The sequence below is a fragment of the Mesocricetus auratus genome, unplaced genomic scaffold (assembly GCF_017639785.1).
Source record: "Mesocricetus auratus isolate SY011 unplaced genomic scaffold, BCM_Maur_2.0 Super-Scaffold_100008, whole genome shotgun sequence".
In the NCBI taxonomy this organism is placed as follows: Eukaryota; Metazoa; Chordata; class Mammalia; order Rodentia; family Cricetidae; genus Mesocricetus; species Mesocricetus auratus.
The window spans coordinates 80,310,452-80,324,769 of NW_024429192.1; the positions used below are offsets into that span (position 1 = coordinate 80,310,452).

A 14,318-nucleotide genomic window follows, 5' to 3' on the forward strand; every position below is an offset into this window, starting at 1 on the left:
TGGTAGTTTTCATTTGTCCCACTGTGTCTGCAGTAACCAGAAGCTTGGCAGTTAGGAGTGCCTTGAAATGTGTATTTGCCTATTTGGACACTTGCTGTATGTGTGCATGTGTGAGTGTGAATATGTATGTGTATGTTCACACACAAACAGGAGTATGTCTATGTATGTGCACATGCACAAGTGTACACATGTGTAGAGGCCAGAAAGACCCTTAGCTGTTGTTCTGAAGGTGCACTCCTTGTTTGTTTGAGGCAGAGTCTCTCACTGGCCTAGAATTCATCAAGTATGAATGACTTCTGACCAGTTAACCCAAGGCATCTGTCTTCTGGGCCCTGGCGCTTCCATTACAAGTGCCCACCCTACACTCTTTTTTTAATGTGTTCTGGGGATCAAACTTAAGTCCTCTGGCTTGCAAGGCAAGTACTTTACCAACCGAGTCATCTCCCCAACCCCTGCTATTCTTTAAACATCCTCTCTAATTAAATGTAACCTAGGCAACCTCTCCTCATTTAGCATCTTCAAGTGCAAAAGAGGTTCATGTGGGGGATGATGGCTGGGATTGGGGTCATTGCCCTGCTGCGAGGGTTTATTCCTGAGCACACAGCAGCTTCATGTAAAGGGTTTGCCTCTATTCTGCTGAAACTGTCCAGTCTGTGGGTGCTGGGTTCTGTGACCTTCTGCAGAGCCTGACTTGATGCAGTGTCTTCACCCCCAGACACCCAGACCAGCTTAGGCAGGGTCAATCAAGAACTCATATTGTGACATCATCCATTAAGGACCTGATTAGGAGAGGAGTGTTCTGCTCCTTATCCTTCTGGTTAACTGAGACAAGTTTTCACTGGGAAACAGCTCTACCTAGAAGACAGCGTGGGGCTGAGGAGATGGCCAGTGTGTACATGTTTGCCTTGAAAACATGAGGACCTAGATCTGACTCACAAAACCCATGTTTTAAAAAAAAAACAGACAGGTAGTGTACACTTTCCCAGTACAGAGGAGGGGAACAGGTGGGTCCCGGGGCAAGAAAGTGGGTCCAGCAAGATGGTTCAGTGGTAAGGTGCTTGCCTCCAAGCCTAAGGACCTAAATTCAGCCTCGGGACCCACACAGTGGAAGGAGAGAACTGACTCTGGTAGGTAGTATCCTGACTCCACACACAGCATTGCACACATGTGAATGCACTCCCACACAAACAAATGTTGGGGGAGGCGTGGTCCAACACTCAAGAAACAACACCAAAGTTTATTACATCTGGGAAGTGAGCGTGCATGCGTACACACACACACACACACACACACACACACACACAAGATGACAGCACTGAAGTTATCTCTTACACCTTTTTCTAGCATTTGAAGCCATGCAGCCTTTGTACCTCACTTTTCCCACCTCTACAGGGGGTGATGCTGTCTCCCGGGCTGCCATTGAACATGCTGACATTTGTAAACCATTCAGGGAAATATTCAGCTCCATGGAGGGAACTCGGTGAGACAGTTTCTTTTCTCTCCCCTGCTTGTTTCACTCTCCTGGGAAATATCCTTCATACATTGATATGTGGGTTTTAGAGAAAGGGTTGTTGTGTAGAATATTGAAGGTAGTGGTATAGCAGTGGCAACTTGCTACAGAGTATTTAATGGTTTTTAAAGTCATCTTGCTGGCCCCCGGTTGCCAATTACATATAATAAATTAATACATCATTGAGGATTCGTTGGACATGTCTTACATTTCAGATACTTTCAGACTCACAGAAATAAAGAAGTTTAACTGAGATCTGGAATCTTGGCTACTTTGGAAAGTAGAAGCAAGAAGCTGATGAACTATGGCGAGAAGGGTAGAATACAAGGCCAGAATGGGCAACTTAGTAAGACCTTGTCTCGAAATAAAAAGGGAAAAGGGAGTTGAGGATACAACTCAATGGTAGAACAGTTGACTGGAATTTCCCAATGAGGGACTGGGAGTGTGTGGCTCAGCTGTAGAACCTTTGCCTAGCATGCACTAGGCCTAGGTTCAGCACCCCCTCAGTACCACAAAGAGAGAGACAGAGAGACAGAGAGAGTTAGAGAGAAATGCTTCTGCTTTGTAAAGGTTACTTTAACTCTCTATACATACTCCTAGAGAAACAGAGACAGACTGTATTTTAAAGTTACATAGGGTGTGTGTGTGTGTGTGTGTGTGTGTGTGTGTGTGTGTGTGTGTGATGCATGCTCACACAACCCAATTTCACAGCATACTGGGAACCAAGTTTGGCTCTTCGCTGTTGTATTGTGGAATGGAAAACTCTCTCCCTTTAGCTCACCTCCACTCTCCCCAGTTGTTCCTTCTATCCTCCGTGGATGTCCACCCTTGAAGCTCATGACCTTACACTCTGTCCCATGGTCATAGCTGCATCTTTCTAGTCTGACTACAGATTACTGATTGTGAAATTATTAGTGAAAATTGAGATATACATATGGTATTCGTATTGCTTTTGAGATGACCCACTTCATGACTGTAAGTATTCAGTGATTGAGCTTCTATTTTATACAGATGTTTGGTTTTCCCAGAGTTTATAATCGCCTTAATTTTCAAAAGGAGTGTGCAAATATGTGTATGTATTAACTATATATAATATTTAAGTTTATTTATGCATATGTCTTTTAGTATACATAAATACACTAAACATCACACACACACACACACACACACACACACACAGTTCACAATGCATTCCTGGCAACCAGGGCATAAACTTGAGTGCTAGTCTGAGGAACAGCACACCTGTAAATTTCAGAAGAACTAAAGCACTGTCTGAGAGGATATGTGATATGTGAAGTGGTATGAGCTCAAGGCTCATCTGTCACACAAAACGTTATCATTAATGTTTAAAGTTGCTGAATCAAGATTAACAATAGATGCATAGCATTAAATTCCTGAAGAGATTGCCCTTGGTCAAGGTGGAGAGAGTTGTTCCATTTTAGTTTAAGTGTGTTGAATCTGTGTATATCCTTTAATTAAAAAGCTAAAGTAGATCTGGGGATGTAGCTCAGTTGGTAGCATGCTTGCCTGGCATTCTGAGGCCCTGGCCTCTGCTCCCAGTACCACATTAAATCAGGTGTGGTAGCACATGCCTGTAGTCCATGAGCTGGAGAGACGGAGGTAAAGGATAGAAGCTTGAAGCCATCTGTTCTAGTTGGCTTTCCGTTGCTCTGATAAACTCCATGTCCCAAAGCAACTTGGTGAAGAAAGGGTTTCTTTAGCTAATATGTCCCAATTATAGTCCATCACTGAGAGAAGTCAGGGGCAGAGGCAAGAGCCATGAAGGAAAGCTGCTTACTGACTTGCTTCCTAGGCTCAATGTCAGCTCCTTTCCTTATACAGTCCAGGCACCTGCCGAGGGATAGTACCACCCACAGTGGGCTTGGTCTTCCTATATCAAGTATAAATCAAGAAAATGCCCTGTAGACATATTCATGGGCCAGTCTGATGGAGTTAATCACAACTGAGGTTTTTTCTTCCAAGATGGGTCAAGTTGACAACCAAGATTAGCCAGCACATTATCTCAGAGTTCAAAACCAGCCTGGGCTACATGAGACAAATCATGTCTCAGGATGGAAGGATGTCTCTGCTCCACCTGTCACCCAGTAGCATCAAGTCTCACCTGCTGCTTAGAGATATTTCTGTAGGTGGGGGTGGGAATTTGCCAATGTCTATACCTCCTGCCAAAGTCCCAATGACAAACCAAAGCTCACACTGCGAGCTTAGGTACAGAACATGGGAGAGCGGTGATGAGAAGGAGCTCAGGTGACCATAAAGCAGCCACACTGGAAGGCAAGTGCCCAGTGTGAATAAAGGCTTCACTGAGGCTGCATAGCTGGAACTCCCTTCCCCAGTCATCCCAAGCCTGTATTCCTGCCCCACCCCCAGACCTACAGCTATATACATTTCATACAACTGTCTGAGAAGGGTACCTAGATCCTCAGGTCAGGGTCCCATGGCCTTCTTCACTTGCTCCTTGTAGGAGAGAATTGATCGCCAACAAGGCCAGCTGGGACCATTTGCATGCAGGCACACCTGGGATTAGGAAGGAGGGTAAGAGTGTTCAGTCTCTCTGGTTGGCCCAGGCAAGAGAGGTTCCAAATGGGACCATCTTCCCCAGGTGGTGACCACCACTGAGTGTGGGCTCCTTCTCTGCTGTGGTGGCTGCGCGGTGACTAATGACAAACGAGCTCACTGCTCAGTGACCTCTCACTCCCGCTGCTGCTCTCCTTCAGTCCTCATAACCACTTGCAAATATTAGCTCCCTGTGTCATTTCTCCTCATCAGCGACTTTCACAGGTGACAAGCCGGGCACTCCTCAGATGGGCGTTTAGTACACACTCCAGCCCTCTTGACAAGCTGACATCTGGCAAGCCATCCCTGGAGTTTCTACAGGAGGGTGTCAACAGGGGGATTCCCAGGGGCCTTGAGGGGCCTACAGTTTGGGGAAAGGCCAGGGCTGTTGCCAGCTCCCCAGGAACCTAGAGGTCTGTGAAAATAGATCCCCATCATGAACTCAACATATAGGTTTGAGAAAATGTATTTGCTGGCCCTGCCTGCACCAAGTACTTTGTTATCATTATTTGTATCTATGTGTGTGTGTTATGTGCTAATGTGTTTATTCACAGGTGTGGGGGGATGTGTGTGCATGCACATATGTTTGGGCATGTGGAAATCAGAAGTATCTTCCTTAATCATCCTACACCTGATTTTTGAAACAGGGGATCTCTCACTGAACCAGAGCTCACCAATTTGGTCAGACAAGATGGCCAGCAAACCCCAGTGATCTTCCTGCCTCTCTCTGCCTCCCCAGTGCTAGGACTATAGAGACACACCCGGCTTCTTACATAGGTACTGGGGTCCCAAACTCAGATACTCACGCTTGTATAGCAATCACTTTACTGACTGAGCCAACTCCCCAACCCCTTATTTATTAATTAATTGGTTAATTAATTAATTTTGTTTTGGAGATAAGGTCTTACTATGTAGCCCAGGCTAGCCTTGAACTTGAGATACTACTGCTGCAGTGTGTGTGTGTGTATGTGCAAGTGCATATGTATGTGCATGCATGTGGAATCCAGAGGACAACTTTGGGGTGTCATTCCTCAGGCAGGTTCTCTCATCCTGGAACCTGCCATGGTCATGGTTGACCATGCTGACTGACTTACCAAAGAAGCACAAGGATCTGACTGTCTCTGTCTCCTTGGAATTAGAAACATGTGCTACCATACCTGGCTTTTCTGTGTGAATCTGGGGATCAAAATCAGGTGCTCATGCTTGCAGGGCAAGCACCTTACTAACAGAGCCAACACCCCAGTCCCTCCCTCCCCTCCTCTTTTTATAATTCATATACATCTCTTATATAAAACCACTTCCTCCTTAAGCAAGGAGCATCAGACACAGCACTGTGGAAAACTTGTCCTGGTCAGAGGGTTCTCTTTGCTCTGACCATCCCTCTCCATGACTGTGAGCCCACCACGGATCAGAAGATTTTCTGAACCAAAATTCTGAATAGCTACAACTGTCCAGGTGCTAACTGCTCAATTTGAGGAACCAAAGAGGACATTTTGCTTTTCATCCACTTAAATATGTTTTTATTCCCATCCTGCTACATCCACACCCTGTATTGGAATCCCTGTTCTATAAATGTTTGGTCTGGATTTCCCCTAAATAAACAGTTACTAAAGTTGCTGCGGGTTGTTTAATTTTGATGCTAACTGTATTTTAGGGAAAAGCAGCAAAAAATCACATAGCTTTTCCCTTCCTGTCTCCAGAAGTGTGAACTTAAATTATTTATAGTTTGATACTCACAAAATAGAAAATGGACTCCGGGTATTTATGTAGCAGAAAAGCAAAGGGGAGTGTGACTGCAGAAAGAACAGGAACTCTTGTATAGCTAATGAAGCCACCTAGGGAGTCACAGGGCTAATTCTGTGACCTCTGTGCCTAGCAGAGTTCCCAACCTTGACATATGTGTCCAGTTTATCTAACTAGAAAACCGAGAGCATGTTAGTTATCTTTCTCCGTGCTGTGACAAGATATCTGACAAGGACAACTTATGGGACGAAGGGTGGATTCTGATTCACAGTTTGAGGGTGAAAGTTCATCATTGTGGAGGAGGCGTGACAGCAGGAGCATCCTCAGACAGGAAGCAGGCTGCACACTGGTGCTCAGCTTACTTCCTCCTTTGTATTCAGCCCTGGATCTCAACCCACACATTGTGGCAATCACATTCAGGGTGGGACATCCCACCTCAACTAGCCTAACCTAGACAGGCCTAGAGGCTTGTTTCCATGGTGATTATAAATCTCATCAGGTTGACAATTAAGATTAATAGCCACAGTGGGTATGCCAAGTGATCTGAATAAGCGAATGCTTAGATCAATGAGAAAAAAAAATAAAAGAAAGCATTTTGGGAAATACCAACCCCTGGAAAGCTTGCTGCTGTACATTGTACCTAGTGGTAACAGGTGGCCAGCAGACAAGACTGACTATGCCTAGACTCCATCACATACAGTGTGACAGAGGCGCGGGGTGATACGAAAATATCAAACTCCCGGCTCTCTAGAGGAGTCCTAGTAAGTGATAAGGTTCTGAGTTTCCTCTTGGTGGGGTTTTGCATGGGCCTTCTTCCATACTTCCCTGATCACCCGTCCTCCCTACTGTGAGTTCCATGGATGTTTTGTTTTCTCTGCCACAGGAGATTCTGGCACCCATGAAGCCATGGCCCCCATCATCGTGGTTGCCCCAGGCAACAGAAGTGTGGTAGCAGGGTCCAGTGAGACTACCTTGGAGTGCATAGCCAATGCCAGGTACATGTGGGAACATGGGTGAGGCATCCTTCACCTGAAAATGTAGATCCTGAAATACTTCAAAATCTGGAACTTCCAATGTGGGAAGCCACATTGGAAAGATCCAACCTGATCTCATGTGTCTGATGTAGTCAAAACACAGATGCACCAAAAACATGGCAAGGGATTCCCTTTGGGCTAAGTGATTAAATTCAGATGAAACACAAATGAATTTCCTCCTTATACTTGGGTCCCATCCTCATGCCATCTCACTATGAATATACAATACTCCAGGGGGTTGCAGAGTCCAAAATACAGAGTACTTCTGATAGCTGGGCATTTCAAATAAAGGACACAGACCCTGGACCAGAGGTTGGGGAGATGGCTCTGTCAGTAAAGTGCTTGCTGCACTAACATGAAGACCCAAGTTCAGTACCCCAGAATCCATGTAAAAGCTGGACATAGTGTCTCTCTCCTATAATCCTAACCCTGGAGGGACAGAGACAGGAGCATCCCTGGGGTTTGCTGGCCAGCCAACCCAGTCTATAAGGCAAGCTGCAGGTTAGCAAAAAATAAGGTGGTGCATGATAGAGAAAGACACCCCAGTTGACCTACCTCTAGCCTCTCCATGCACACACATGTCCACTCACACACTGAAAGAACCTAGATTTGCATATCCTCCTGTCAAGAGACAGTGATGTAGGGAACAACACATGAGCTCCACACTTCAGATTGCAGCAGGGGCTACATGTCACATGTGTGGGAATACAGGGAACCTCATGCTGTGTGCTTCCTCACACTGCCTCTACAGTGGACAGAGCTTTTCAGTTTCCTTCTTGGTGTTGGGGAAGACTCAGCAGCAAGCTGCTGGAGGAAAGATGGACCAGGCCCCTGAGCAGCCAATGAAAGCTAGTTCCTTTCTCCCATGTAGTCCCAAGGCATGGCCTTCCTACTTCCTGGTCACTCCAGACTGGAGTTTATGTGATCACACCTCCCATGTAGCTGTGGGTCCCCTAGTAGTATTTATTTTAAGCATTTTTTTTTCCTGGGCAAATGGAATCATTAGCACATATGGTCCATTGCTGCTGCAATTAGCTATCCTTGCTCAATAGCCCTTGAGCGTAATATCTCGTTGAGGAGAGCCGTGAGGGAATGGGGCTGTACCTGGATCAATTTTTAAATGTCCATTGTTCAACCTGCCATGGTTCCTGGTAGAATTAGCTTTGTCAAGCCTGTGCTGACTGCCTGAAATTATTATTATTGCCATCTACACGATTCACCACCACTGTCCCCAATGCCCTTGCATTCTTTCGCAGACCCGTGGAGGAGCTGAGTGTGCACTGGAAGAGGAACGGAGTTCGAATCACAAGTGGACTGCACAGCTTTGGGAGGCGCCTTACCATCAGCAACCCAACATCGGCAGACACAGGGCTGTATATGTGCGAGGCGACACTCCGAGGGAGCGCATTTGAGCCAGCCAGGGCAAAAGCCTTCCTTTCCATCATAGGTAATGCTCAGGCCAGCAGTGGTGCTGGCTGCAGCCTCAGGTAGCTCTCCATACCCACAGCTCCAGGCAGACTAGAAAGTTGCTATACATCCCACTGACTTGATGTAGCTATGCATGTGTGCCACTTCTGCAGACACATGTGCAAGCCAGAGGTGGACACCAGGTGTCTCTCCTCCACTACCCTTTGATTTATTTTTTGAAATAGGGTCTGTTCCTAGGACCTCGAGCTTGCCAATTTGACTAGCTGGTCAGCCAGCTCCCAGGATTCACCTGTCTCCAGCCCCAGCGCTAGGATTATAGATGCTCTTCTGCCCCACCTGGCTTTTGATGTGAGTGCTGCAGGTCTCACACCGCTAATCCTCACCGACTTTACTTTTAGTTACATGTATGTGTTTGTTTGTTCGTTGTACATGTATGTTTGGAGAGGGGATACTCACAGGATGCACGTGGAGGTCGGGGTACAATTTGTAAGAGTTCTCTCCTTCCACCCTGTGTCCTGGGGTTCACACTCAGGTGGTCAGGCTTGACTGAGCATACCTTTTACAGCCAAGCCATCTTGCTGGGCCCTACCGACCTTACTCTTAATGCACTAAAGGGCAGTATGGTTGAGTTTATCTTCCATGTTAATCCCATTCGTTTTGTTTTCAAAAACCAAAGTGGAAGTGTCCCTCATACCTTCCAAGCACAGCCACACTCCTTACTTTTCTCCCCACTATGACAGAACACCCAACAGAAACAACACAGGACAGGACAGACTTAACTTTGGTTTACAGTGTCAAGGCATACAGTCCACTGTGGCAGGGAAGGCATGGTGGACAGTCTGGTTCTGTCTATGGCAGTGGGACCTTGAAGTTAGTTTCCAGCTAGATTATAACCCTTGAAGGTCTGTCCCCTATAACCAAGCTCCACCTAAAGTTCAAAAATGTCCCAGAATAGCACCACCAGATGGGGATCAAAAACTGAAACATGGGAGCCCACATGGGACATTTCACGGTCAAACGATAATCACCTCCCTCCATAAAGTTTGAGGGTGGACAGGGCAAAGTCTTCATCGCAGGCATTGCCTGCAGCTCCTGGTCTTTCTCTTGCCCCAAATTTCTCCCTAAGTCTTCCTGGCCATTGTGATCTGTACTCGGAAGTCAGACTATGCGGCCTTGACTCAGAAGGAAATGGCTGCTAGCTCTAGTTAAACTAGGAGGTAAGAACAGAAGTAATTTTTTAAAAACAGGCCAAAGGTGGAATTAATTGCACCTAAGTCACCTCTTTCTAAATACTGGGAGATGACAGTCATAGACGCATAACTGGCTGTGGCTGACGGATTTGTTTAAGCTTATCACTAGATTATGACATGGGCACATTACACTGGGAGACCAGTACCTGCGTTGTATTTATTTACCTAGTTTCCTCACCAGTTTGTTCTGAAAACGACTGAAGCTGCTGTCCTGGTGACCCATACTCCCCAGTGGAAGCTGCTTCACTCCATCTCCTATCTGAAATGAAAGGAGTTGAAAATGGAGAAAAAAAACTCCCAGAACAATTGCTCCTTCAATAATACATTTTGAGACTTGCCATTTTGCAAAATAAGAAAAGAAAAAGCGGATATGTTCCTGTGGAATTAGCAAGCATCAAGGAGCGTTGCTTAGAAGCCGTTGCCCTGAGCATCTTTGTGTTTGTTAGGAGGCTTTGTGCTTTCAGAATGACTCTGCTAAATACATCCCGTCATCCCCTCCAGAAGAGGTCATGAAGGTGATCAAAGAATCTGAGCCACAGACCAGAGTCACCAATCACTGCTGCTCCCACCCGAGGGCCTGAGCTCTCCTCTGGCTGCCAGTGTTAGATACGGATGTGAAAATCACAGCCCGTTCTCAGCAGAGACTTCCATCGGGGTTGATCTATGGCCGTCTGAGCATAGCGCATTATAGATTGAACCAAAATTAAAATTTGTGATGTGTAAATCTCTAGCAGACAGGACTATATTGTGTTAAAAACATTTTAAGGTAATTTAAACAAGAGAGGAAATTTATCTCCCTGTAAACTCAAATGTTTGTCTCCATCACCATTCCTTTCTCAAGTATTTAAATCTATCATCCTAACTTTGATCTCAGATTCATATCAGAATTGGTTTTTATGCTCAGCATTCATCATCACTCATGGTATGACTTTTAAAGGTACAGGAACACACTTCTGTTCTTTTGTGTTTCTGTGTGTGCATGAGTGTGCACATGCTCATGTATGTGTTGACACTGAATGTGTTGACATCTTCCTCAATGCTCCCGACCTTATTTTTGAGATTAAAAAAAAATAGCTGTGTGTGTGCATGTGGTGTGTAAAGCTGCCTGCATAGGTTGGAAGAAAGTGTCAGATCCCCTGGACCTGTAGTCAAAGGCAAGTGTGAGCCTCCTGATGTGGGAGCTTGGGACTGAACTCTGGTCCTCTGCTAGAGCAGTGCTTACTCTTAACTTCTGAGCCATCAGCCCATCTGCCTTGTGTTTTAAGGCAAAGTCTCTCCCTGAATTCTTACCAATTTATCTTGACTGGATGTTCATCAAGCTTCAGGGATCCTCCTGTCTCCTCCCACTCCATTTGTCATTGCTAGAGTGACAGAGGCATGCCACCGTGCCCTGTCATTTTACATGGGTGCTTAGGATACAAGCCCAGGTCCCTGTGCTTATGCAACAACTGCTTTACGCAGAGCCACCTCTCAGCCCCATTGCTTCCTGTCTTGATAAGGTTGACTTAAAGCCCCTTCGGTTTAGAAGCTGTGACAGTGGAATTTTGTGGTTGAGTCATACTGGACAAAACCCTGAAGAAAGTATCTCTGTTGATTCAGTGGACTCAGAGATTGTCACCAAACCTGGCCACCCCATCAGGGAGGGATCCTGAGGAAGCGTGACCAGTCTCCCTGACTGTCACCAGTAGAGCTGGGCAGAGAGCTATTGATATGAGCATGCAGATGAATGAAAGCAGAAAGCCTTCCAATTACGTGTACTTCACACTGATAAGATGAGACAGACGGTGGCAGCTGTTTACTCTGCCTGTCAGCTTCTGGCTGGATTGCTCAATTCCCGTAGTGCAAACAGGAACCCAAGCTCTGATCACTGGAAGGCCCCTGGCACCCACCCTGCAGAACTCGGAGTCCGGTCCCCCTGCCTCCTCACTTCTCAGTTGTCCTACTGTTCCTATGTCTGGCCCTTCTCCTCCTGACCTCTGCTGTGATGACTCCCACCTGATGAGATACCATGCCACTGCTCTGACACTTAGAGGCTGCTGTGTAACATGGTGCATGACTTGGTGGCATCTTCCGGGAACAGGAGACGACTTTGCCTACCATAGTGGGTGGATAGTGCTAGTGATACCATCAAGGAGAATCCCCATGCCCGAATCCATTGATGGACTGTGGGCTCTGCTGTACTGCGTGCCGCAGTGCTATCCTAGGTTTGAGATAGACCATAGCCTGCTTTGGTGGAGGCAAATGCTAGACCTGGCTGTGTCCTCTCAGACTCTGAGAAACTGTGATTGTCGTCGTGTGTTCACTCTTCAGCTTCTGGCAACTTACCTATCTTTGAGACTAGGTATCCCTTGAGAACCTCCCAGAAGTCACTGCAAGAGTCTCAGCCATGCTCTGTAGCAATTGTCACATGATAGCAAGGTATGTGGCAGGGAGGTGTAAGCATAGGGTTTAGGGTTTGCTCTGACTGCACTGGTAACTGGCTTTATTGAGGGTCACTGGTGGTGTTGACCTTGGTTCCATTTCTTGACATGGAGAGATGGTGGCTAAGGCTGCTGACCCACACAATGGAGAGGCAATGAAGCAAGCTCACTGCAGAAATGCTGCAAGGATGGCTTTACATGCTGTCACCGTGGCTCTGTCATAGCATATGCTGCATTGTGCTGCTAGCAGGCGTACACAGTAATGAATGTACACATCACACTCTTTCCACACTAAGAGTCGATGCTCTTGACATCCATGGAAGCATCTGTGCTTTCTTCAGGATAAGAGAAAAGTTAGTGACTGTGACAGTTAGCTTTAACTGTCAATGTGGCACAATCGAGGATCCCCTGGGAAGAGTCTCAGTGAGGGTTGGCCTGTGGGCTTGTTGGTGAAGGATTATCTTAATCAAATTAATTGATGTAGGAAGCTCATCCTGAAAGCAGACAGCACCATTCCTTGATTTTGAGCCCTGGACTGTGGAGAAAGCAAGCTAAGTACTAAGCGTGCATGCAATCATAGTTTCTGGTTTTGTCTGTAGATGAGATGCAGCTAGCTGTTTTAAGTCTCTACCACCTGTTCTTCCTGCTATGTTGAATTGCAACCTGGAACTGTGAGCTAAAATGAGCCCTGTTGTGATAAAAATAACTGACAACTGCAACTTAAAACAGGTGTTTCTTTTGCTCATGGTTGGAGGGACCATCATGGTGGGGAAAGCATGGTGGCAGGAGCCTGAGGCAGCTGGTGACAGGGCAACACAGTCAGGAAGCAGAGAGAGATGGATGCTGGTGCTCAGCTCACTTTCTCCTTTTTATCTAGCCTACCCCAGGGAATGGTGCCTCTCACAGTGGGGGAAGGGGGAGGGCCTTCCCTCTTCAGTTAAACCTTTATGGAAACACCCTCATAGACACTTCCAGAGGTGTGTTCCCATGATGATTCTGAATCCAATCAAGTTGACAAAGAAGATTGACCATCTCAGTGACCATTACAGAGAACTCTGTGTATTTCTTGCAAAGCTATGTCAACTCCCAATACATAGATCACTTAGAAATCCAGACACTCTATTTTAAAACAAAGCCACTCGAAGTGTCACAGATGAGCAGCCATTCTGCAGCTGACACTGAGTACCTAATAGGTGTTTATATCTCTGTATAAAGCTGTCTAGTTCCAGCTGGGTGGTGGTGGCGCACGCCTTTAATCCCAGCACTCAGGAGGCAGAGGCAGGCAGATCTTTGTGCGTTCGAGGCCAGGCTGGACCGATAGCCTCCGAAACAATACAGAGAAACCCTGTCTCGTAAAAACCAAAAAAAAAAAAGCTGTCTAGTTCCTCTCCCTTCTTCCCTCTCCGAATTCCTCCTTCATCCCCCATCCATCCTTCCCTTCCCCATCACCCCTTCCTACCATCTGTTTTTTCCTTTCTCCCTTCCTTCCTCCCCCTGCTACCCTTCTCCTTACCCTTCTTTCTCCTCCATCCCTCCATTCCTTCCATCTCCAAATCTCCACCATGCCCCTTGCCTCTCCTCATTCCTCATGGAGAAAGCTCTCCTAAGGGCTCACACCATTAGATCTGGCTACTCGTCTAACCCTGCTCCCCACTCTTTCCATTTTAAGACTGATGACCTTTATTCCACTGCAGAGCTCATCATGTACTGGTTCCAGGGGATCTGGTGTAGGCATCCTTGGGGACCATTCTGCCCACTACAGTGGACAAGGTACCCTATGTGGACAGTGACTGAAGCCAAAGTCACAGAATAGCACCAGAGATGGGCCTCTTAGAGGAAAAGGAAGCCAGTGTGGGAAATGTACTGATCATAACAAGCTTGGCACTCAGACTCAACCAGGTACCAAGTCAGAGGAATGTACAACATGCCCTGGGTATGCTTTGACCACCTCCACTGAAACTGGCTCTGTAAGCCAGAACTCATGTGTCAAGCCCCGGTCAAGCTGAGCAGAGGAAGTCAATCAATACCCCAGTTTGGAGCTGCCCACAGAGAACCCTAACTTTGGTTCTGATTACTATAGCTGGACCCTCTGTAGGACATTCAGCCCATGCTGGCTTTGTCTTGGCTCTGGGTTCACCCAGGGAATGAGACTCTTCTGATGTCTTTACTTATTTCTAAAGATGGAAGTGTCCACTTCAATCCCTGGTTTTGTTGGCTGCAGCTGTGATCAATAGTTAACCGTCCAGTACAGACCTATGCCAACTGGGCACTCACTCTCCAAGAGTCTCCCATTTGCCAAGACACATGCTCGCCCAGTTGCCCTTGGAAGATCAAGTGGTAAAAAAGACATGTGCCTTAG

At 46.5% G+C, this 14,318-nt stretch overlaps 1 protein-coding gene across 2 annotated transcripts in view; it reads left to right on the plus strand.

The window, feature by feature from the left end:
- Positions 1-14,318, plus strand: part of Sdk1 (sidekick cell adhesion molecule 1) — an 880,893-nt gene that overhangs the window by 615,778 nt on the left and 250,797 nt on the right. For both annotated transcript variants that reach the window (XM_040751271.1, XM_040751272.1), the window contains exons 6-7: positions 6,711-6,822; positions 8,118-8,308. In XM_040751271.1, the coding sequence (XP_040607205.1) occupies positions 6,711-6,822; positions 8,118-8,308 (303 nt within the window). The remainder of the gene's footprint in view (positions 1-6,710; positions 6,823-8,117; positions 8,309-14,318) is intronic.